The sequence below is a fragment of the Myotis daubentonii genome, chromosome 16 (assembly GCF_963259705.1).
Source record: "Myotis daubentonii chromosome 16, mMyoDau2.1, whole genome shotgun sequence".
Taxonomy (NCBI): Eukaryota; Metazoa; Chordata; class Mammalia; order Chiroptera; family Vespertilionidae; genus Myotis; species Myotis daubentonii.
This window is the reverse complement of record NC_081855.1, coordinates 44,559,703-44,585,381: the sequence shown is the minus strand read 5'-3', so window position 1 is coordinate 44,585,381 and position 25,679 is coordinate 44,559,703. Positions and strand designations below refer to the sequence as shown.

The 25,679-nt window shown below is 50.9% G+C and overlaps 1 protein-coding gene across 2 annotated transcripts; it reads left to right on the top strand.

Moving 5' to 3' along the window:
• UNC45B (unc-45 myosin chaperone B) lies at positions 1–24,834 on the top strand. 2 transcript variants are annotated; one of them, XM_059670522.1, is made up of 20 exons: positions 1–95; positions 740–907; positions 1,447–1,483; positions 2,557–2,732; positions 3,975–4,064; positions 5,615–5,782; positions 6,719–6,887; positions 9,842–10,012; positions 10,947–11,118; positions 11,681–11,981; positions 13,448–13,542; positions 13,721–13,862; positions 14,021–14,161; positions 16,701–16,828; positions 17,698–17,764; positions 18,270–18,383; positions 18,745–18,860; positions 19,979–20,096; positions 22,185–22,340; positions 24,457–24,834. In XM_059670522.1, exons 2-20 carry the CDS (start codon positions 740–742, stop codon positions 24,715–24,717), a joined length of 2,790 nt encoding a protein of 929 aa, XP_059526505.1. In that variant the 5' UTR covers positions 1–95; the 3' UTR covers positions 24,718–24,834. The 2 variants fall into 2 exon arrangements, with proteins under 2 accessions (XP_059526505.1, XP_059526504.1); XM_059670521.1 differs by lacking the exon at positions 1–95 and adding an exon at positions 250–390.
• The last annotated feature ends 845 nt before the right edge of the window (positions 24,835–25,679 follow it).

Genomic DNA, 25,679 nt, shown 5'->3' with positions numbered 1-25,679 from the left:
GATGGAGGTGGAGAAGGGGCATCAGAGCTGTGCCTAGAGAAGCAGATCTGCCGGGGGGTTCCCGTACCTTCTGGATTTTTCTCTCACTCTTTCGGGTATGAGTGCCTGAGTCCCCAGGACAGCCCCTGAGCAAGGTGCTGGGGCCAACGTTAGTCAGCTCCCACCTCCACGTGGTACTGACTGTCCAGTCTGAGGAGGGGGAGGGCCCCGAGTATCAATGACAGGCTCCAGGGGCACCTGCCCCTGTGTCCAAATATGGTCTGGAGCCACTGGCAGGGGCGATAAAGTCTCCTGGGAGGGGCAGACCGAGGCTGACTGGCTGGGGGCTCACAGCGGAGCTCAGAGAAGCAGCGTCGCAGAACAGACCAAGAGCAGTGTCCTTAGGAGAAAGTGAGCCAGTCCGACTGTTCCCGGGACTGGGAGGGAGAGGGGGGCTGGCACGGACCTTCAGGGTCTGCAGTGAGAGTTCAGGCCTTTGTGGTGGTGACTTCACCTGCCCAGCTGGGAGGGAGGCACAGGGCTGCCGAGACCCCTCCCATCGCGGTCCATGCTCCAAGCAGATGCTGTAAAGCTCTTCTGGGCAGTGGCCTCGGGGTGCTGGGTGTAGGTCTCTTCCAGGCAGAATCCTCACCTTCCGTCCTGGTGGGAGGGGACCCCGGAGCTCCAGACCTCAAGCCAGGAGTCCAGCCCTGGGTCCGGGGTGAGTAGCTGGCCACATAGAGTCGTCTTATCCTGACAGATGGCGGAGATAGAAGCTGTGCAGCTGAAGGAGGAAGGGAACAGGCACTTTCAGCTCCAGGACTACAAGGCCGCGACAAAGAGCTACAGCCAGGCCCTGAAGCTGACCAAGGACAAGGCCCTGCTGGCCACGCTCTATCGGAACCGGGCGGCCTGTGGCCTGAAAACGGTGCGGAGCCGGGGCGGGAGGCTGAGGGCAGGGGCTGGGATGCAGGCATCATCCATCCTCCATCATCCCAGCCCTCTCACCTGGGCCCTTCAGGTTGGAGAGGGACACCTCTCACTGCTTTCCTAGACCTACCGCCCGACCCACTCCTCTGGGAGACAGCAATTCCCCCAGATCCGAACCAGCCAGGGGCTCCCCATATGTTATTTTGTGGCATCTTAACAACAGCCCGTGAGGCAGCTGCCCACACTGTAGATAAGAATCTCAAGGCTCTGAGGGTTTAGTAACTTGCCGAAGATTTCCCAGGGAGTTAGTAGCAGAGCCCGAATTCAAACCCGGCTTTGCCTGATGCCAAAGCTCACCCACTTTTCCACAAGCAGCGAGGGGCCCTCCCCGAGGCCTCTGACAGCTGGAAGCTCCCAGCAACTGCCCCCTCCGCCCCCCCGCCCCCCCCCCCCCCCCGCCGCCTTCCCGTGGAGACCCTCTCAGGCTGTCTCTGCATTGGGCCCACATTAATCAAGTCTCTTCCTTCTTTTTCTCAGGAAAGCTATGCTCAGGCGGCTTCAGATGCCTCCAGAGGTGAGCCACGCCCCTTGGCCCTGACCCCACACCCCTGTTTTGTCTAAGAGGCTCTTGACACTCCAAGGAATTACAAATTGTGTAAACTTCATTGTGGGCCTTGTAGGTGGGGCCTCATATGTGCCGTCTATGTCTAAGTCACATTTTTGCAAATGGGGTTGCATGTTAAATACGGTGCAGTGGTTTCTTTTAAGAGATGCTTTTGGGACTCTTTTTCATGGTGTGGCATACGCCCCGTTTGTTGAAAATTAGGATATTGCCATGGGGGATCCCCAGAACCAGGCCCATCAGCCCAGTCCTCGCCGTGGGAGTCAGGCTTCCTCTGGGGAAGAGGGAGGCCCTGGCCTGTGCCACGACCACTAGGAGAAATAAACATTAAAAAAAACAAACAGAAGTCAACATTGGCTTAAGGGCATGATCTCTTGGCTGCAGGCCTGTGTTGGGTTTTGACGGGTTACCATTCTTTTAGGGGAAACGGATAGCCTGGAGTGAGTTCAGAAGGTCGGGGACCAGCTGGAGAGGGGGCTGGAAACATCCTGTGAAGAGCAGTCAAGGGGAGTGGCAATATTTAGCTCAGAGAAGGCAACTCCCAGGTGGGACGGAGCGCTGCCTTCAAACCCCTAAAAAGCAAATGCCGTCATGAGGAAGAGAGATTGGGTTTCATCTCGGGAGTTCCAGGGCTGAATGTAGGATAGAAGGGCCAAGTTACAGAGAGATGGATTTCAGGGAGGAAAAGGGAAGGGCTTGATGGTGGAGCTGCCGGGCTGCCTGGAGAAGGAGAAAGCTCCCCAGTGCTTGAGGGATGCAAGCACCAGTTGGATGAACGCTTGGCAGGGATCATCACGTAGCAGATTCTGGAGCATCAGGCGTTGGGCAGGATGACCCTCAAACTTCCTTCCAGCCTTGAGACTATGATTTTCACTCTCTCCTGAGCAAAGGGGAGCTTTGGGCCAATCGTCTATCTGGGTAGGTATTCTCAAAGGAAGAGATTGGGGGCAATGGCAGGGGAGGAAGAACGGCGGTGTGTAGCCCGGCCCCCTAAGGCCCTGCCTGTCACACCCCCCCCCCCCCAGCCATTGACATCAACTCCTCGGACATCAAGGCCCTGTACCGGCGATGCCAGGCGCTGGAGCACCTGGGGAAGCTGGACCAGGCCTTCAAGGATGTGCAGCGCTGTGCCACCCTTGAGCCACGGAACCAGAACTTCCAGGAGACACTGAGGAGGCTCAATACTAGCATTCAGGAGAAGGTGAGCCAGACCTCTGCCCACAAGTCTTGGCTACCTCCCCCCATTCCTGGCAGGGGCATGTTAGAGAAGCAGGACGTCAGGGCAAGGCTAGTCCTGTGAACGTGTGGCACAAGCGGGTACCACCGAGCAGCTGCGCAGAGGTGCTGGGATGCTTGGTTAAGGGTTCGAGCCAGCACAACTACAACATGGTGGGTCTTTTACTTGTTTTTTTAAAATTGCCACAGTATAACTGCAGCACTTCCCCTATTTCTAGGAGGATAAAGGCAGCATGAGATACCTGTGAATGGGGGAGGGGGTAATTGATGGCAGATAGAGTAGAGTCAGGAGCCAGTAGGAATAGAAAATCTTTTCTAGGAAAATGGAGGGAAGTGAGGAGAACTTGGACCAGAGGTGAGAGCTCCTGCACCCTAGTCCTGCCTTAGCTACCAATTTTCTGAGGGACCTCTTGGGGTGTTAGTTTCTCCTCTGTAGGAGCAGGAGGGTAACGGATCACTCAGCTCCTGGCTCCCGGACTCAGTAACTCCTATGTGCCTGGGGCGACCCCATGGTGGGGCCCCATGGTGGGTCCATTGTCCAGAGTGTAGACACAGAGCTGGAAATAGGAACTAAGGAGTGATCACAGAAAGGGCCATGCGTGAGAGGCCCTCCCCGCCCTGAAGGCCAGGATGGAAATAGGAGGGCGTGTGGACCAGCACAACAACGTAGTGGGAGGTATAGAAGGAGCTGGTGAGATGGGGAAGATGATCAGTTTGGTCATTTTATGAAAGCCTCAGAGCACTGCGGTTGGGGTTGGGATTGTGAGGAATGAGGCATCTACACATAATGGTCTCAATTGCTTGAGGAGCTACTTTGAAACTGCTTCAGGTTTCTGATCCTGGAGGCATATTTCTGTTTTAGCCCATATTGAGATGTGGAATAGCTAACCGTTTACTAGACTCCAAAATTGGGGTGATGATCCCTTGCCTTTCAAGATGTGTGATGACCAAATGGGACAGTGGATGTAACTGGATTGTAAGCTTTGTGGGGCAAAGACTTGCTTCTGTTCACCATTCTATCCCTGGCATCTGAGCACCTGCAACAGTGTCTGGCATGTAGTAGTTGTTCAGTAAACGCCGGTTGAATGAATGAATAAATGAATGAATGACAGTGCGGGGGGCCCAGAGTAGGTACCCTAATATTCACTGAGAGGAAGTTCACATGGAGCGGACTGAAATACGGACCTCCGCCTGTTTCCTTCCTCAGCTGCGCGTGCAGTTCTCCACAGACTCCAGGGTACAGAATATGTTTGAGATCCTCCTGGACGAAAAGAGTGAAGCTGATAGGCTGGAGAAGGTGAGCACTGGACTTGTTTAATTAATTTAACACTTCTCTACCTTTTTAAAGTCCTTATCCATAAGCAGAAATGTTTTGTTATTTATTTATTTACTAGGGGCCCGGTGCACGAAATTCGTGCACTGGGTGTGTGTGGGGGGGAGTGTCCCTCAGCCCAGCCTGCCCCCTCTCACATATTGGGAGCCCTCAGGCGTTGACCCCCATCACCCTCCAATCGCAGGATCGGCCCCTTGCCCAGGCTTGACGCCTCTGGCTGAGGCGTCCGGCCCGGGCAGCGGGGACCCGCAGCTGCAGCGGCCCCACGATCGTGGGCTCCGCTTTAGGCCCAGGCAAGGGACCCCTAGCTCCTGGGACTGCCAGCTTCGACCGTGCCCAGCTCCCATTGCTGGCTCCACCCCTACTTCCTGCTATCACTGGCCAGGGCGGAAAAGGCACCTGATTCTCTGATCATGGCTGGGGGGCAGGGCAAAGGCGGCCCCAGGGCCGCCTTTGCCCTGCCCCCCAGCTCTTAGCTCCCCCCTGGGTTTCCAATCACTGTCAGTGGCAGGGGGCTTCTTCCTGCTTTCCCTTTCGCCTCCCTGCATTGTGCCTACATATGCAAATTAACCGCCATCTTGTTGGCAGTTAACTGCCAATCTTAGTTGGCAGTTAATTTGCATATAGCCCTGATTAGCCAATGAAAAGGGTAGCTCGTACGCCAATTACCATTTTTCTCTTTTATTAGTGTAGACTAGAGGCCCTGTGCACAAAATTCTTGCATGGGTAGGGTTCCTAGGCCTGGCCGGTAATCAGGGCCAATCGGGGCCTTCCTTCCCCTGGCTGCTGGCTGGGGCCTTCCTGCATTCTGCACCGCCCTCTGGTGGTCAGTGCTCATCATAGCGAGCGGTTGAACTCCCAGTTGGTTGAACTCCTGAGGGGATAATTTGCATATTAGCCTTTTATTATATAGGATTTATTTATTTATTTTTGTTAAGCCTCACCTGAGGATATTTTTTCCATTGATTTTTAGAGTTGAAGGGAGAGAGAGACACACACAGAGAGAGAAACATGGATGTGAGAGAGACACATCGATTGGTTGCCTCCCATATGCATCCTGACCAGGGCTGGGGATCGAGGCTGTAACGGAGGCATGTGCCCTTGACTGGAATTGAACCCAGGACCCTTCAGTCCATGGGCTGACACTCCATCCACTGAGCCAAACTGGCTAGGGCTACACAGTTTTACTTTAACATTAGTGCAACCAGAGGTGAATCTATGATTCGGATTCTGCTAAGCATCGTTTTTTATACAAGTTGCTTGGTAGTCCTTTTATTTATGTCCTTAATGATTGCAATATAGTTCATCAAGTTGGTCTTTATGCAAGTTGCTGTGTCTTTCTTTTGAATGATATTCTTGGGCTATTTTTCCAGGAGTAATATTATAATAGGGAGAAAGAATATAAAGACGTTTTGAAGACCCAGTTCTTGAACCAGACCCTGCATTTGGCCCAGGGCTAAGGCCTCCGCAGCCAAACCTTCCTCCTGACCGTCACTTTCTCTTCCCTCTTTCAGGCTGCCAACAACCTCATTGTACTGGGTCGTGAAGAAGCAGGGGCTGAAAGGATCTTCCAGAACAACGGAGTGGCCCTGCTTCTGCAGCTCATGGACACGAAGAGGCCTGAGCTGGTGCTGGCTGCAGTGCGGACCCTGTCGGGCATGTGCAGTGGCCACCGAGCTAGGGTGAGGGCCTGGGCGTGGGCCCGGGTGTGGGTGCTTAGCATGAATGGCTGCCCGGCCAAGGACCTGGGAGGGTGACATGTGGGCAGGGTGTGGCTGGCATAAATGGACCCTGATACACAATCTGAAGTGTCCCCTCCAACTTTGGTTGTATGGTCCCGGATTCAACAGAGATTGCTCCTCTGTTTTTCCTCAGGGCTGGAAATGGGTCTATGTCAGCGGTCGGCAAACCGCGGCTCGCGAGCCACATGTGGCTCTTTGGCCCCTTGAGTGTGGCTCTTCCACAAAATACCACGTACGGGCACGCACGTACAGTGCGATGGAAACTTCGTGGTCCGTGCGCAGAAGTCGGTTTTCAGAAAGGAGATAGACGAAACGAGTATACAAGACGAGTGTGGAAGGGAGAGTTGGAAGGGGTCGACCTCAGCGAATGTGCCTCAATCAGATTGAGGACGTTTTTAGCAAAGGCCAGCTTAGGAGTACCCTAATTAAGTTAATAACAATGTACCTACCTATATAGTTTCAGTTTAAAAAATGTGGCTCTCAAAAGAAATTTCAATCGTTGTACTGTTGCTATTTGGCTCTGTTGACTAATGAGTTTGCCCACCACTGGTCTACGTGAACATAAGGCTATTGAAAGTCATCAGAGAGGAGGAGCTGAATGCAAAGGCTATGATAGCTTACACTTTTTCATGCTACATCTTCAAAATCTAGTGTATACTTTACACTCATAGCACCTCTCTCTCAACGTGAACGGCCCCAGGACACGTGCTCAATGACGCCATGTGGCCAGTGTCTGAACCCCTGGCGAGGGGCATGGCTTGTGTCAGGGCATCCCCAGACCGTGGGCCAGGAGGCACGGCTTGTTTCCCCACTGCATGGGGTGCTTGTCTCCCACCCCCGAACCGGCACGACTGACTGTGGTTTGCTGGGGTCTAGGCCACGGTGCTGCTCCACGCAGTCCGGATAGACCGAATCTGCAGCCTCATGGCGGTGGAGAATGAGGAGATGTCCCTGGCCGTCTGCAACCTGCTCCAGGCCATCATCGACTCTCTGTCCGGGGAGGACAAGCGGGAGCATCCGGGGAAGGAGGAGGCCCTGGTTCTAGGTAGGAGACAGTCTTCAGTTTTGGTTCTGGAGGTTGGGGGCAAGGGAGAGTCTGCTACCCCCTCGGCCTGGGAATTTCCTGTAGGTGGAGGTTGTCTGGTGTTATTTTCCGATGATAAAAGTAACAGATGCATAGCAGCATTATGGACAATAACTTAAAGGTAGAAGCAAATCGAGTGTCCATCGACAGATGAATGGATAAACAACAACAAAAATATATATATACACACACACAATGGAATATTTACTCAGCTTTAAAAAGGGAGGAAATTGTAACACATGACACAACATGGATGAACCTGTGGACTTTAGGCTAAGTGACATAAGCCAGTCTCAAAAAGACAAATATGGTATGATTGCATAGAGATGCAGCTTCTGAAATTGTCATACTCTTAGAAACAGAAAGTAGAATGGCGGTGGCCAGGGATGGGGGAAATGAGCAGTTATTTAATGGGTACAGAGTTTCAGTTTTGCAAGATGAAAAAGTTTTGGGGATGGATGGTGGGGATGGTTGTACAAAAATGTGAATGTACTTAATGCCACTGAACTCTGTGCTTAAATACGATTAAAATGATGTTTATTTTATGTATACTTTACCACAATTTTAAAAAGTAACAGAGGCTCATTAAGAAATTAGGAAAAATTTAGAAATATGTAAAAATGAAAAAAACCAACCTCACCTGTAATTACCCCTCCTGATAACCTTTTTTTCTATCCATCCATATAAATATCTATTTAACAAAACTGGAATTTGGCTATGGATAGTTTTGTGTCTTTTCTTCACTGAACATTATGTTAGTATTGCATACCATTTAATAGTCTTTAAAAGGGTTCCTTTTGACTTTGATCATTTTATCATATTAATTTTACATTTGTTTCATTCCTACATACATGCACGTATAGACTCCTGCTTCTCCTTGCATATCCAGGTCCAAGGCATCATTTTAGAAGTCCCTGCCCTGCCTGGGAGGGTCACAGAAGCAGGGACCAATCACTCAAAGGGAACGTGATTTTGGATAATTTCATTATATTTAATTGTCTGGCTGTATCGTGATTCGTCAGGCAGCTTTATATTATTGGAGATTTCAATGGTTTCTAATTGCATGCTTGTGAAACACGCCAGCTGCCATTCTTTACATAAAATATATTCGCACTTGTAGTTATTTCCTTGGCACAGGTTCTGAGAAATGGGAGTACTAGGTCAAAGGCCATGAACATACCGGATGCTCTTTCTCCCTCTACTTTCAAGTTCCCTCCTGAGAGGGTACATCCACTTGTACTCTTACCAAGTGACGATGAGTTCCAGTCTCAAATCATTCTCACCAGATTTGAATACTGTCATTCTTAAATAGATTCTCCTTTTCTGCAGGCAAAAATGATCTAGTGCGATTAATCATTTTCTTTATCTTTATTAGCCATTTGGATGCCTTTGTCTTTGAGTGGTTGGTTCACACCATTACTTATTTTTTTCTACTGGAACATCAGTGCATTCTTATTGATCCATAAGAGCTCTTTGTAGGTTAATACTATTAACTTTTGGAGTCATGGATTCTTGATATGGTTCGGACTTACTGTTGTAATGGTCAGCAAGTCAGGTTCCTTTTTGCACTAGAATGGCTGGAGGGTCCAAATGGGCCTCACTCGTATGGGTGGTGGTTACCTGGAGACGGTGGCCAGGGCATCTTGGTTTTACTCCTTGTGGCCTCGCTAGTGGGCAGCTTGGATTTTTTAAAAATGTATTTTTATTGATTTCAGGGTAAAGGGAGAGGGAGAGAGAGATAGAAACATCAACGATGAGAGAATCATCAATTGGCTGCCTCTAGCATGCCCCCTACTGGCGATTGAGCCTGCAATCCGGGCCTGTACCCTGACCAGAATCAAACAGGGACCTCCTGGTTCATAGGTCGAGGCTCAACCACTGAGCCAGGCCAGCCGGGCCAGCTTGGAGTTTTATGTAACATGGGACTGGATCCTAAATGGACAAGCCCCAGTGTGCAAGCGCTTTTTAAGCCTCTGGGTGTGCTGTCAGTCACATGATCAGCCCAGGCCCAGTGTGGGAGGGGCCTCCCCAAGAGCACGAATAATGACAGGTGCAGTTTACTGGGGGACACGACTTCCTGTGAGGTAGTGAGCTATTAGCTATCTGCTAACATATTTTATATATTGATTTCAAATCTATGTCCCTGTGGCGTCCACCCACCTCAGGTCCCAATTTTGCTCTCCGCGGCCCTACAGAGTAAGTCTGTTATCTCACCCTCGTGACAAACCTCCATCTGCAAACGGGCTATCATGTCCACTTCCTTCCTTCCTTCTCTATCCAGATAGCCTCATTCCTTCAACGTTTATTTACATGACATCGTTTGGAAAGCCTTCCTCCCTGCCTGCCTGCCTGTCTGCCTGCCTTTGGGCTCCAACCTAGAATGAGAACAAAAGTCTCCAAGTCTCAGAGAGGTCAGACGGGGCAAAGCAGGAAAAGGCATTTATTTGCCTTTTGAGATTCCCAGTGGGCAGGGAGGACCGGGCACCCCAGACAGAGGCTTGCATTCGGGCGCTCGGCCTGCCTGAATCTGTGGGGAGTGAGATGCCTGTAAGGGGTACACATTTCCTTTCTGGAAAACGTTTTATTAAGTCAGCTCATTAAAAACTACACAAAGCATCCCTGGGTTCCTGCCAATCATGACCTGGAAGGAAGAAGTAGCTGTTCAAGGATGGAATGGGCTGTAGTAGAAGTCAGCATGCAGAGTGGCTGGAGGACCCCCAAGTGTTGTCTAGGGATTTCCCTCCTTTTGGGGGGGTTGAGGTGGACAATACTATACGCTTCTGGGAAATTCCAATATCCAGGAAGCAGTAGATTTGATATTTCCAGAGTCTTTCTAGAAGCCTCTTCCATTCCTGGTCCTATATACCTGAGGCTCCCTGGTCCTCTCTCTTTATCCTTGTTCTCTCCTCCCTCAGACACCAAGAAGGACCTGAAGCAGATCACCAGTCACCTGCTCGACATGCTGGTCAGTAAGAAGGTGTCCGGCCAGGGCAGGGACCAGGCCCTGAACCTGCTCAATAAGAACGTCCCCCGGAAGGACCTCTCCGTTCATGACAACTCACGCACCATCTACGTGGTGGACAACGGTGAGGAGGTGGGCGGGCCTGGGCTCACGCCAGCATTCCCATGGGCACCAGGGTACCTTACCTTGGGCAGAAAGTGGAAGAAGTCTTCAATCCCAATGGAAAAGCCAGGAAAAATCATCAGCATGTTAGGATCCACTAGCGGGCTGGTAAAGGCAGAGGTCAGGTCTCTGAATTACGGGCCTGGCCATACCCAGAAAATGTCTAAATACACCCAAAAACATCTTATCTGGGTGAAGTTTCCTGACAAACAGGGGTGAGTGCTAAAGAACAAACAGGATTCCACCAACCACTCTCCTGAAGTCTCATGGTTGGCAAGGCCTTCTAGAAGGGAGAGATGGCATCGCCTGCACGTTATATTAAGCCCAGGAAGAATGGTCTAGAAGATAGTCATGGAATTTGTTAGCTCTGGGTGTTATCCTCTCCTAAATTGATGTCTTTTATTGTGGCTGTATAATCTGCTACAATAAATTCTCTTGCACATTTAATTGCGTTTATACTATTCATTGTTCTTAAAGGTTCAAGTCAGCTTTACCAGCTTGAAATTCATTCTACTTTGATATTGCAGTTCCCTTGTTTGGTTTTCACAGATCTCAGCAAAGTGCACATTAATGAATTACTCTAGTGCTTAAGCCTCATCCCCAGCACTTTGGCCCCAGTTCTGGTCTTCTCTGCATATATTACAAAGGCTGAGCACCAACAGCAGACCTCTTGCAGAGGACTTAGGCCCAACCACACGGTTTATGGTGCAGAATGGGTGGGGAGCCATAGTATTAGTCTAGGCATCAAAATGAATAGCACTTGGGTAAAAGTAATATGGACTTAAATTCCTGGCACGCCAATGAAAAGCTGCAATGCTGAGGTTGCATGTTTTGCAAACTGGGCTGGACAGAGCCCGGCAGGGGTCTTACACTTGCCGCTGCCATCTGTCCTGCAGGCCTCAGGAAGATCCTGAAGGTGGTGGGGCAGGTTCCAGATCTGCCGTCCTGCCTGCCCCTGACCGACAACACCCGCATGCTGGCCTCTATCCTCATCAACAAGCTCTATGACGACCTGCGCTGCGACCCTGAACGCGATCACTTCCGCAAGATCTGTGAGGAGTACATCACGTGAGTTTCCAGGAGGCCTCATGGGTCGGCCTCTGTATTAGTAATCAGTAGCTGTGTAACAAAGTACCCCTAAACTTAGCAGCTTAACACAACAATAATCAACCACTTATTATAAAAAGAAAGCAATTTGGGAATGGCTCGCTGGGTTGTTCTGGCTTTGGGTTTTCTTGGCCTGGGCTGCATTCATCTGAAGGCTTGACTGAGGCGGGAAGATCTGCTTCCAAGATGGTGCACTCACATGGCTGGGACATTGGTGCTGGCTGTTGACTGGAGGTCTCTATTCTTTCCTTGGGTGAACGTCTTCCTACATGGCAATTCCTGTCTCAGAGTGTGCTTCTTGGGGAACACAACCCCTGACACATCCGTTAGGTCACGTATCCTCATCGTAAGTCTGTGAAGTAGTAGAACTATCCTTAGTTTCCAGATCAAGAAGCTGAGACTCAGAGAGGTTCAGTGAATTGCCCAAGGTCACACAGCATATGTGTGGTGAATCCAGGATGCAAATCCAACTCTGTCTGCCCCCAAATCTCACACTTTCCGCCACCCTCGCCTTCTCTTTTAGTGGCAAGTTTGACCCCCAGAACATGGACAAGAATGTGATTGCCATCCAGACAGTGTCGGGAGTCCTGCAAGGCCCTTTTGACCTGGGCAATCAGCTGCTGGGGCTGAAAGGTGTGATGGAGATGATGGTAGCGCTGTGTGGCTCGGATCGTGAGGTAGACCAGCTGGTGGCCGTGGAGGCCCTCATCCATGCCTCTACCAAGCTCAGCCGCGCCACGTTCATCATCACCAATGGCGTGTCACTGCTCAAACAGATCTACAAGACCACCAAAAATGAGAAGATCAAGATCCGCACACTGGTGGTAAGTGGGCTCGGTACCCGACACCATGCCAGGCACCAAGGACCTCAGGATGAATGAGGCTTAGCCCCTGTCCTTGAGGAGGTCACCATCCAAGGGCATCACGGGGCAGTGTGATGTGTAGGAGGCTGTGAGAACATAGATTGAGAATGATGGGCCTACATTTAACCTCCGACACCTCCTTGCTTTCTTTTTCCTTTTTACCTTTTCCTACCTCCCCACACCCTCCTTCCCCTCTGGTAATCACTACACTGCTGTTTGTCTATGAGTTGTGGATTTTTTTTTCGTTTTTCTTAATCCCTTCATCTTTTTCACCTCCTCCATGCTTCCGAATGGCACGAACACTGATGGGTCTTATCCAGCAAATATTTTTAGAGCAAACTCCAAAAAGTCAGTTTATTTGATCAATCAGTTTCTATATGGCACAAACCTGCTTTATTTTTTCCATCTTCATTTTACAGAAATTATTTTCATTGACCTTTTCCTCGTGAACAATTATAGTGAAGATTTGAATCATTTATCTTCTTTTGTTTGTATCAATTTAGAAAAAAATGAATTTTCACTTCTGGCACTGTGAGTTTTCTCTTATGGAAGACTTTTTTTTTTTTTCTAAAAAAAAGTCCAAATTTCCTGAGCAAAATTCTGTACATCTGAATTTGTTACCCATACGATAGGATTTCTCTGCCAGTTTCTGTGCTCTGACAAGTCTCACCACTGCAGTTTCAGACAGGATTAGTATTATCTTGTGTTGATTTTTCAAAATGGTATTCAAAACATCTGTGGGGTCAAATGGTGGAGGAAAGGGGTTAGGGCAGCCGTGGGCAAACTACGGCCCGTGGGCCAGATCCAGCCCGTTTGAAATGAATAAAACTAAAAAAAAAAAAGAGACCGTACCCTTTTATGTAATGATGTTTACTTTAAATTTATATTAGTTCACACAAACACTCCATCCATGCTTTTGTTCCGGCCCTCCGGTCCAGTTTAAGAACCCATTGTGGCCCTCGAGTCAAAAAGTTTGCCCACCCCTGGGTTAGGGTAAAAACCTCCAGCTTGCCTGGCTGGTGTAGCTCAGTGGTTGAGCATCGACCCATGAACCAGGAGATCATGGTTCGATTCCTGGTCAGGGCACATGCCCAGGTTGTGGGCTTGATCCCCAGCAGGGGGTGTGCAGGAGGCAGCCAATCAATGATTTTCTCTTATCATTGATGTTTCTCTCCCTCTCCCTAAAATCAATCAATCAATTGTATATATAACCTCCAGCTTTTTCCTTCCTTCACCTGGATGCCTCAGGGAAGGTATCTCAGAAGAGGTGACACCTGAGCTGAGTCTTGTAGTATGGATAGAGGTTTATACAAGCAAAGAAAAAGGGGCAAAGTGTTCCAGCCACAGGGACCTGTTTGAGCAGGGCATTGTCCCCAAGCATTGGTGCCTCTGACCCTCCAGATGTCCACTGTCTCCCTCCTCCACAGGGACTCTGTAAGCTCGGCTCTGCAGGTGGCACAGACTACGGTCTCAGGCAGTTTGCTGAAGGGTCCACGGAGAAGCTGGCCAAACAGTGTCGCAAGTAAGGGGGTCCTATTTTCCCCAGGCCTGCCCTCTCCTCCCCTGGGGGTGCCCTAGTGTCCACCAGATTGGGAAAGGCCCCCACCTGCTACCCACTGCCCTGAAATGGCTTCACCGCCCTGACCTCAGCCCCTCAGCCCTGGCGCCCTTCCCCAGCGTCTCTCCCTCCCTGACTCCAGGTGGCTGTGCAATGCGTCCATAGACACCCGGACCCGGCGATGGGCAGTGGAGGGAATGGCCTACCTGACGCTGGATGCTGATGTGAAGGATGACTTTGTCCAGGACATCCCTGCCCTGCAGGCCATGTTTGAGATGGCCAAGGCAAGTAGGGCCCTGACCTCCGGCCTCAGGAGTGATCTATTAGATTCAGGCCCAAACCAACTTGTGGCCCATGCGAGGGAGCCTTCTTGGAAGCAGAAGTTTGTTCTGAAGTTTTCTTTCTGCCTTCTCCCTCCTACCCCCCTCCCCGGTGCCGCCAGACCTCTGACAAGACCATCCTGTACTCGGTGGCCACCATCCTGGTGAACTGCACCAACAGCTACGATGTCAAGGAGGTCATCCCGGAGCTCGTACAGCTCGCCAAGTTCTCCAAGCAGCACGTGCCCGAGGAGCACCCCAAGGTGGGGATGGGGGCCGCCCAGGAGGGGGTCTGTGCCGCCAGTCCTCCAGAGAGGTGGGAAGGAGAGAGAGTGATGTCAGGGTGTTGCGTGGGTGTGTTTGGGAGAATTTGGCATAAAGTAAACAGAAGATGATCATAGTACATTTCACCCACTAGGTGGCGCTCGTGTTTTTCTTAGTTTTAATGGAACAGCCACGATGAACGTTTTGCAATTTATGTTGTTGATTTGATGGACATCAGACAGTTGCATTTTATGTTCCTAACACACAAACATTTTTTTTCTGGGATATCTGGATTTAGGGATATGGGTGCTAAGTAGGAAAAATGAGAGGAGAGACATGGATCAGCAGTAGCCAAGATATCACAAATTCCCTTGGGGTCCTCCCCCACTACCCACCATGATTCCCTGCACACAATGGTATACTTTGCTTGTGGTTTGCATATGAGTATATATGCACCCTACTTCCCACCAGAAAAAAATGTAGATTTTTAAAAAAAATGATCAAATATAACCGTGTTGCAACACAAAAAAGTGGAGAGCAGACAAAAGAGATTAAGCACTCACAATGACATCATCCCCTCCCCCCACCCCCCCAATTGAGTATGTTACTTTACCTACCAGAGGCTTTGCTTTTTTTCTATGCACCTTTTTTCTTTCCTTTTCACGGTTATAATCAGACTGTAGTTATAATTTTGTACTCAATTTGGGAAAATACTTTGTGCTTTCTCACGGCTGTGCCACTCTCTGAATCATTTCCCAAAGCTGCGTAGTATTTCACGCAGGCAAGAGTGCAGAGCATATCCTGCTGCTGTGAAGCTCAAAGGGGGCTTCTAGCGACTGACTGTCAGTCTCTCCCAGCTACTCTGAGGATTATCTGTAAAGGCTACTCAACCCTGGGGCTGACTTTGGGTTTCCAGCGAAACCCAATCCATTGTTATGTCAGTTTTGTCCGACATCCCCTCTCAGTCCTGCCTACATCCCCCATTGTAGGCGGCAGAAAGGCACCGTGTCAGACAGGTGGTGGCGGGGGGCGGGGAGGGGTGGGTTGGACCAAACCTGGGTTCAGCAACCTCAATATTTGGGTTCTGGCTAGGAAAGAATTCAGAGCAAGACCCAAGCTGTAAGAGAACATTTATTGGGTAAATCACAGAGGTAGAAAAAGCAATTCCTGGAAGAAATGGGTTTAGGAAACAAGTTATGGAGGTAAAGGGAGTGAGGAAGCTAATGGTAACGTGCCTGGAAGGGGGGGCACGAGAGGGAAAGGAAAGGAAAAGGCAAGAGCGTGCTCCCAGGCGGGGAGAGCGCACTGGGTCCTCCGTCCTAAGGGTTTTAGGGGTGGAGATTTTAGGGGAGGTCCCAGGAGGAGATCTCAGTAGAACATGCAGTAGTCTTCCAGGTGTGTCCATTCAGGATGATTGGCCGGCAGCAGGGCAGGGGGTCATTATTCAATGCAGCTGGTCCTGATGTCAGCCGTGGCTGGTTTTGCTGCTTATCTGGGCCTGGAGCTGAAACACACCTGAGGCCTAGATGGTATCTCTAGGGAGGAAAGGTCAGGGGTCCAAGCCTCATGACCGGCGATATGCCAGGGGAGGAAAGTCACCCTGGGGGCAAGGTCCCGCCTGACAGTTGATTGTCCACTGCTGGGCACCTGGGGCTTTCCACCCTGGTGGCCTTCCGTACCTGACCCATCGTCCTTGCTCTGCTCACTGCCTATGTCCCCCTACCCTCCCACCGGCCACATACCCTGATGACAAGTCAACCATTTGCAAGAAAACTAACATATGGGTCATGCGGTGTTTTGGATCATGGTTCTTTCATTTCACTCCTCTGGGAATGAGGAGTCTTTGGGGTTGATTTCCTGGCCCTCTCAGCTACTCAGGCTCTGTGTTGGGAGGGGGAGGGCAGAGGGAGAGGAGGAGTTGTTCTGACGTTCACATTGGCAGAACATGCCGTTACCCCCTTGGCTGTTTGGACAAAGGGAATCTGGAGGAGTGCATTCGTTTCCGTTACTGTTATAACAAATTGCCACAAACACAACTGCCCCAAGTAACACACATTTATTATCTCCCGTTCTGGAGGTCTGAAACCTACAATCGATTTCACTGGATCAAAGTCAAGGAATCAGTAGGGTGGGTTCCTTCTGGAGGCTCTAGAACACAACCTCTTTTCTTGTCATTTTCAACTTCTGAAAGCCACCTTCGTTGGCTCGTGACCTTGAATTACTTCGGCCTTTTGCTTCTGCAGTCACTACTACCTCTGCCCCTCTGCCTCCCTTTTTAAAGTCCCTGATGATGATACTGGGCCTGCCCAGATAACCTAGGACTATCTCCCCAGCTCAAGATCCGTAACTTAATCACGTCTGCAAAGTCCCGTGTGCCATGTGAGGTAACATATTCACGGGTTCTGGGGATGAGGACATGGACGCCTGGAGGGACCATTATTCAAGTACCCCAAGAAGTCGGAAGTGTGCCATCTTAGTGCCCACACAGATTGGCCTGGTGCCAGGCCCCTGGCCCATTGCCACCCTTTGTCTCCCCAGGACAAGAAGGACTTCGTAGACATGCGGGTGAAGCGGCTCCTGAAGGCTGGCGTCATCTCGGCGCTGGCCTGCATGGTGAAAGCAGACAGTGCCATCCTCACCGACCAGACCAAAGAGCTGCTGGCCAGGTGTGGCTGCAGGGGGCCAGGGCTGGGCCTGGCTGGGCAGGGAGATGGAAACGGCCGGGAGTAAATAAGGGAATGAGCCGTTGGGGGGCCGGGGGAGGAGCCTAAAGGGAATTGGCATTGAAAGGGACATGGCGGGGGAGGTCCTCACAAGTGGAAGTTGGCATCAGGAGGAAAGAGGTCACTGTCTGGTTGCCTGGTTCCCAGGTCTTGCGTGGGACCTGCTATTTCAGAGATGAAAGGCACAGTGTCTGTGCAACCTGGTGGGGCAGGCAGCCAGGCTCACAGTACAATACAAGGCAATGGGTGCCACGATGGGGGAAAGACAGAGTGTTGGTTGGAGCAGAGCAGTGGCACCTCACCAGCCAACCTGGAAGGTGGGCAGCCAGGAAGGCTTTCTGGAGGATGTGACAACTCAAGGGAACCCTGAAGGAACAAAGGAGCCACTCCACTGCAGGGGAGGGAAGGGTTCCAGGTGGGTGGAACAGCATAGACAAAGACACCAAGGACAGAGGAAGAATGAGTGCATTTGGGGTTTTCCTGCCATATGTCTGGAGCATGGAGTGCATAGGAGCGAGTAGTGCTGGGTAAGACCAGAGAGCGAGATAAGGGCCAGGTCACAGAAGTCCTGGGGTGTTTCTCCTGGTTCATAGGCAGCAAGGAGCCATTGGTTATTTCCCTAAATGAGGATGAGGTGGCTCTTTGCAGCCTCACTTCCTCCCCAGCCACTTATGTTCTTGGCAGTACCTCCCCAGGGTGCACGCGCACACCAGCAGCACTTTCCAGGGCTGCACTGGCTCTGACCGGCTGGCCTGCTGATGCCTAGGAGGGGTGTGCTGGCACATTAAATGCCCTTTATCCTTACTCTACAGGGTGTTCCTGGCACTGTGTGACAACCCGAAGGACCGAGGCACCATTGTGGCTCAAGGTGGTGGCAAGGTAATTGGGTGGGATAAGGTTCTTGGCATCCTAAAAGGTACTCTACTGGGGAGGAGCACGTGTGTGTGTGTGTGTGTGTGTGTGTGTGTGTGTGTGTGTGTATGTGTACATGCATCCTCTATGCCTGACTCAAGAATAATGTACCCTCTGTCCCCACCTGACCTCCTGGAATATGGTCGTTCAGGTAACTGTGCTGTCTGTTCTCATGGCCCCAATCCAATTTCTGCCTGATTCTGCGATGTGTCCTGGGACTTGCTGTGGAATCCTGTCTGTCTCCCTGGCGACTGGAAGGAAGCATGGTGCAGATACCAAGACCGTGCACTCTCCTACCAAAGACTCATCATGGAGTCCTTGTTCGTCCCCATGCCAGCTGCATAACCTTGGGCAGATTACTTAATCTCCCTGAGCCACAGTTTCCTCATCTGTAAAATGGGGGGAAATCACACACTTTCCAGAATGTCACAGGATGTCTGTCACCCAGGAGTGACCATGCCCTTTCTTGCAGGCCCTGATTCCCCTGGCTTTGGAGGGCACGGACGTGGGCAAGGTGAAGGCAGCCCATGCCCTGGCAAAGATCGCTGCTGTCTCCAACCCGGACATCGCCTTCCCCGGGGAGCGGGTCAGTGTCTGGATGGATGGGATGGGGCAGTGGGAGGGGTCTCCTCTGCTCCTAGGGGCCTTTCTTCTTGTCACCCTGCTCCTGGCTTGGGAGGGCCATGGCGTTGCCACAGAGAGGGCAATGAATTGGAGGCGCCTGGTGTCCAGACCCAGCTCTGCCTGACTCACAGGGCTGTCCCCTGGGGAACTCCTCTCATCTGCAAAGTAAAGGGAGTGATCCTGCCTTTCAGGATCATCATCAAGGTCAAACCAGACCAATGGGTGGACAAGGGCTTTGGAAACTCTAAAGCTGGACACCTGTAAATGTCAAGGACTGGGGGATCATAGCCTCCACCTGTCCCCCTCTTCACTCCTCCCCACAGGTATACGAGGTGGTGCGGCCCCTTGTGAGACTCCTGGACACACAGAGGGACGGGCTGCAGAACTACGAGGCCCTCCTGGGCCTCACCAACCTGTCTGGGCGGAGCGACAAACTGCGGTGAGCGGGGTGTGGAGGAGCAGGAGTGAAGACAGGTGTCCTGGAGTGTTTGGTTGAGTTGCACATACACCACGTGCGAAAACTCTCCTCCAAGGGCTGGCTCAAAGGCAGCGGGAAGAAATACAATGGGAGGGACTTGAACTAACTTGGAAAAACCACATGGAGAACGCACAAGCCAGAGGAGTCAGAAAAGGCTTCTTTCTAACGTTGTAAATAGATGCCCAGGAGGATGGGAGGGGGGAGTATATTCCTTCTCAGAGGCAGGGGATGGTGCAGTGTATTGGGTTGAGATTCTTTTGGTACCAAGTGGCAGGAAACTCAGCCCCAACTGGTTTGAGCATAAAGGGAATTTACTGGCTCATGTAAATACAGTCTGGGGACTCCGGATTCAGGTGCACTTGATGCAGGGGTTACAAAGCTGTCCTGGGGCCTGGTTCTCTGTACTTCTCCTGTCTGTGTGTTTATTTGTTTTTTTTAATATATTTTTATTGATTTCAGGGACGAAGAGAGAGAGAGAGAGAGAAATAGAAACATCAGTGATGAGAGGGAATCATTGATCGGCTGCCTCCTGCAAACCCCACACTGGGAATCGAGTCTGCAACCAGGCATGTGCTCTGACTGGGAATCGAACCGTGACCTCCTGGTTCATAGGTCAATGCTCAACCACTGAGCCATGCCGGTTGGGCTCCTGTCTGTGTTTTAGTTGTCAGAGGGGCTTTCCCCCTCTCCCTCAGTCACATGGCTTCATCTTCATATCCAGCAGGAAAGAGACAAAGAGAATTTCTCTTCTTCAGCAATAAAACAAAAGAACCTCCAGCGCTGGCCAGTGGCTCAGTTGGTAGGAGTGTCATCCTGTACACCAAAAGGTTGCAGGTTCTATTCCCAGTCAGGGCACTTGGTGAAGTGACGTTTTCACTCTGGAACCCATCACTGTGGCCAGGATGCCCCCTGGTGCCCCTCCTGGACTGGGGGCAGGATCAATGCCACAGGAGCCCTGCCGGCCGAGGGTGTGGGAGGGATACCACTAGGATGGGGAAAGGGCACCTAGGTGGCCCAGAATCCTACATGTTCACGCGGAGGACTCAGTGGCCTCTCTTGCTCCTCTCCTCCCGCCCTAGGCAGAAGATCTTTAAGGAGAGGGCCTTGCCAGACATCGAGAACTACATGTTTGAGAATCACGACCAGCTGCGGCAGGCGGCCACCGAGTGCATGTGCAACATGGTGTTGAACAAGGAGGTGAGGGGCTCGGCATGGGGACGGGGAGCGATCGAGGCATGGAGAGTCGGCCATAGGCAGGGCCGGGCGTGACTGGGGTTGTTACAATGGTTCTAAGGTAGCATTGAGTCTATGTGGAAGAAATGTGAAAATAGTTACAATTTTAGAATATTTTAAATGTTAACATGAATGAAATATTGCCATTTCCATAGAAACTACATTTCACTATATCTGCGCTCTTCACAGAATGATCACAGGATTTTTAATAATAAAATGAATTCAGGACACGTCAATGACCTCATGGTCCAGTAATGGGACAAATTGTAACCATACAATGAATACATGTCTTCTCCTTTCCATCCTGCTAGAGTATTTTTTATTTTTTAAAATATATTTTTTTATTGATTTCAGAGAGGAAGGGAGAGAGATACAGAAACATCAATGATGAGAGAGAATCATTGACCGGCTGCCTCCTGCACCCCTCCTACTGGGGATCAAGCCCGCAACCCGGGCATGTGCCCTTGACTGGAATCAAATCCAGGACCCTTCAGTTCCCAGGCTGATGCTCTAGCCACTGAGCCAAGCTAGCTAAAGCTTCCTGCTAGAGTATTTTGCTGTACCTGTAGGTATAACCTCATCAGAGGTAACAACAGGGTGTAAATCTGAGGTTCCCTGTGAATGTGGGGGACAGGCCAAGTGGCCCTCCTGGGCACTCACAAAAGGCCTAGTGTGAGACACACTCTGTTTCTCCTCAACTTAAGTCTTGGATCTTCTCACTGTTGTAGCAAGAAAACTTGACCCATAAAAGCCTCTTAAAGTCAAAAGATATAAAGCTACCAGGGCATGCTAGGGAGCTGGCCTAAGGCTGGGCTGGGGGCCAGGCAGCCATGAGGGAGAAGAGAGTGTGTCCAAGGAAAGGGGAGGGGAGAAAAGTGGGAGGGGCAGCAACCTTCCCTGTGGGAGCACCAGCTGTGGCAACAACCAAAATAAAAGTATACAGCGGTCCTAACAGGACAGTTCATCTCTCACTAATAAAATTTCTCACTCACATCTGGATCAGGTGGCTCACTTCCAAGCAGTGACTCAGGGATCCAGGCTTCTCTGATCATCAGGCACTGTCTACCCCTCTGCCACCTTGGGAGTGGTCTCTATTCCGATGGTGAATGGGGACAGAGACCATGGGAGAGGCACCGTAGCGCTTTGCCATGGAGGCCTGGAAGTGACACACATGACTTCCACTCACGTCCCACTGCTGAGAACTGGTTATGACTGCATCTAGGGGCACGGGGTGGTGGAACATTCTCCTGGGGCAGTGGCTTCCCGTTCACAACTGTGTCCCAGGAGAGGGGACCGCACTGACCATCTCTCCATACTCTCACTTCTGAGGACCACTGATCCCACCTCAGGGAGAGTCATAACCTGGGCAGCGGTGACCTTTGACTCCTTTTGGAGCTCCACTTCTAGGAAACCTGACCCAACAAAATGCCCTTAAACTTGACCAACCAGATATTACTGTAGAGCTGAGGAGTAAGGGGAGTGGGGGGTTCACTGGGCTCTGTCAGGGCCCTGGGCCCCAGGAGGCTCCTCTCCTGCTTTTGAATCCTTGTAAAGCCTCAGCTCTCACCTGGTGGAGACAGTACAGCTGTTCTTTAAATCGAAGTAAACTTCCCCACCGTCCCCTGCTCCTGCCAAGCCCCTGTGCCTTTAGGGGGTGCAAAGTCATTTTAGGGCAGACCCTGAAGGCCCATCTGTTGTGAGAGAAACATTCCAGGCTTCCCCCAAAGGGAAGTGAGACACAGCTCTTCAGGCAACATCTACCGAGGAGTCTGTCTGCCTCTTTTCCCAGGTGAATAGCTGAATGCAAACAGAGGTTGTGGAGCAGCTATCTGGGGAATCCTTTATTTTCTTTAACCTTTTAGCTGGAGGAGATTGTAGCCCCTTCATCCAGCTAATCAGGGAAGACTTCCAGGGGGAGGTGGCATGGTGAGCTGCTCAAAGGAAAGCTCCCAGAGATCCTGGGCCAGGGAATGTGGCTTCAGGTGCATCTTTCCCTCCCCAGGCTGGGCAGGTGAGGGCATTTTTTCTGAGCCATGGACCTTCCTCCCATAGGTACAGGAGAGGTTCCTGGCGGATGGCAATGACCGGCTGAAGCTGGTGGTACTGCTCTGTGGGGAGGATGATGACAAGTTGCAGAATGCAGCCGCAGGGGCCCTGGCCATGCTGACAGCAGCGCACAAGAAACTGTGCCTCAAGATGACCCAAGTGGTGAGAGTGGGCCCTAGAGGCCAGCAGGGGGGTGGGTTCTAGGGAATCTCTCCTCATCCCGACCATATTGCCCTGGGCGATCCTCTGGGGGAAAGCCTGTCTCCGTGGTAACCACTCCCAGGCCCCCTGTTCCTACACCTAGGGGTCTTCAGCACTTCCCTTAAGGCAAGCTTCTCCACACTGCAAGGTGGGCAAGTGTCACCTGGTGGGCTGGCTAAAGTACTTTCCCCAGATATTCTGATTCGGTATCAGGGTGGGGTGCTTCCAGCCTGGGGTCCACGTGAAACTTCGGCCCTAAGCAGCCTCTGCTGAAGCAACTGGCCACACAACTCCTGCTGACACTCCTCTGCAGGGCGCTCTGTGACTCTCCCACTTACTGGGCCCCAGGCATTGCTCTAAGTGTCTATATCTATTAAGTCACTCCATCCTCCCCCAACCCTGTGCAGTGGGTGTGATGACGATTATCCCTGTTTCACCGATGAGGAAACTGAGTGCAGAAAAGTAGCCCAAGGCCACACAGCTAGTTAGCTGGGAAGGAATTGGAATCCCGTAGGATTGCTGACCCACTCCTGGCCACGTCTCCCTTCTTCCTGAGGGGCTCAGAGATATTGGCTGCTTTCCTGTCCCCACAATGGCATCCTGATGACTCCTTGAAGCTGGCCCGATCCATCTTTGGTACAACCCTGGGGCCATGTTGGATGCTGGGCCTCTCTAAGTCTCACACCTGCTGGGATATGCCCTGGGAAGCCAGGCAACAGCTTTTTCTGCTGGGATCCTATCCCAATAGGATCATCACCCTTCCTTTCACCCCCAGTGGCTCATTCCAGGGACTGATGGACACTGGGCCCATTATCAGTCAGTCCACCAGCATCGAATCTTTCCCTGAACCCTACCACAGCTAGCTGAACTTTCCTTTCCTTTGTGGTAGGAGACTCAGTGTAGAGTTTGCAAAAGTCTACCTAGAAGCTTGGAAGTCAAGAATTTGATTTTCTTCCTCCCTGTCCTCTCCCCATCTCAGAGCAGTGTATGAAGGAAAGTATTCCTGCTTACTAATGGAGGGTGAGGTGACAGGTACAAGGAAGCAAAGAGGAAATCTTTGGGTTAGTGTCTGAAATCATCATTCCGTCCACTTTCATTTGTTGGGCTCTCACTATGCTCCAGCTCCCATGCTAAGCTCTTTCCACGGACCATCTCCTGAGGCTTGTGGAGGTTAAAAAACTTAGCCAAGGTCATACCATTGGTAAGTGGCTGAGCTGGGACCTGAACACTGGCCTCTTTTACTCCAAGACCCATGCTGGTAACTATTCTACTCTGCTTCCACGTATGTCTGTTGAATGATTCAGAGCCAAGCCTCCTGGTTTTATTGTGAACTCCATCTCTGTCTCCTGGGGTGATCAGAGGGATCTAGAGTCCTGTCTTCCCTGTGCACAATGGTTGGGATGCTTCACACCTGAGAATGGAAGAGAGAGCGAGAGAGCGAGAGAGAGAGAGAGAGAGAGAGAGAGAGAGAGAGAGAGGAGGGATGGAGGAGAGGATACACTCCAACTCCAGTGTTGATCCAGTTGAAGTCAAGGCTGGTGGAGTGCATACCTGGAGCTCCTGTCTCAAGGGGCACCTCGGTTAGCAGAAAAAGGCCTTGACCATGTGCCCAGCGTTAGAATCCTCCTCTTGGAGACCCTCCACCCTCATTCTGCTCAGGCATGCAGTGAGCCTGTCCCTTTGCTTCTTAAGATGCTTTAAAAAGAAATGGTTGTGTGGATATTTATTTTCTACTCTTTCCTGACGTGTGACCATAGATGGCTAAGTTACTTTCCCTCCCTGGACCTCAGTCCCTCCACTTCTAAAATGAAAGGAAATGGATTATTTCAAGTTCCTTCTAGTTCTCCAATTCCTGCTCGGGTTCTGGTAAGATGGGTACCACGCAGTTGGTCCCAAGGGGCCCAAGTACCCATATTCTGAGTCCCATACACACATAACCAGAGTCCCCGCTCACTTGCCCTTTCAGAGCCCAGATTCTGGGCCTGGCCGATGCCTTCTATTTATCTTGTCCAAAATCTCCTCTCTCTGTCCACCCACTGATTCCTCCAATCCTTCCTTATCCATCTCCCCGCTCCAGACAACTCAGTGGTTGGAGATCCTACAACGGCTTTGCCTGCACGACCAGCTGTCTGTCCAACACCGGGGCCTGGTCATTGCCTACAACCTGCTGCAGGCTGATGCTGAGCTGGCCAAGAAGCTGGTGGAGAGTGAGCTGCTGGAGATCCTGACTGTGGTGGGCAAACAGGAACCGGACGAGAAGAGGGCAGCGGTGATTCAGACAGCCCGGGAATGTCTCATCAAGTGCATGGATTATGGCTTCATTAAGCCAGTGTCTTAGCCAGGAGCCCACCAGGGAGGCTGGGGCTGATCCTATATTGTGCAGAGTCCTGAGCAGGGAACTCTTGGAATGTCAGTTCACCTAGGGATCGTGGTGGTGACAATGAAGTCTCCATGTTGTTCCCTGAGTTGTAAATCTTCTCCTTCGCCCAAAGTGTGTCTGGTGCATTGGCTCTCTTGCTCCCTGTCTCCCTGTATCTGTCATGTTATAGAAATTCCTAGAATAATTTTTATCTGTAATTTGGAAGACAGGTTGGATAATTCTTTCTGTACCCATTCCAAAGGCCAGGATAATGGGCTGAAGTTCTTTATGTTTTGAAAAAGGAGTTGTGTGGTAAGGTAGGGCCTTATAGGTGTGTGAATATAAAGGTTAGTGCTATTGTATCTGGATGTTGATCTGTGCTGCTTTTCTTCCTCTCTCCCATACTGTTTGAATAAAGCTGCCTAGAATTGTATGTTTTAGCTGCAGTGCCCTGTCCCAGCCCCATCTCCCATCCCACCGCTCAACTCTGATGGAAATATGGTTCATATTCAACAGTGTGACACAATTTTTGCAATTTGGGTAAATCTTCCAAGCAAGATGAACATGATGAATTTAAATGAGATCAACTCCAAGTACTTTTAGAAAAACAATTTCACTGGCTCATACAGCTTGTCTATCCAGGGAAAGGTCTGGTGTTGTTAGATCCAGGGTTCAAATATTGTCACCAACATTATTTTCTAGGCAAGTGTCTTACCTCTTTCATCCTCCCTCCCTATATCTTGGCTTTGATTTCCTCTGGGTTGACCTTATTTTCTGGTAGCCTCTCCCCATGTGCTAGGGAAGATAGTCCACAGTAGCTCCAGGCTTATATAGTTACTCGAGGCCGAGTGCATGATCTGTGGGGCAACTGGCAGGGCTCCCCGCTCACACCCGCCTTGGCCTAGCGTCGCCCCGCCCTCCCCCCCAGCGGCCCCCCCCGC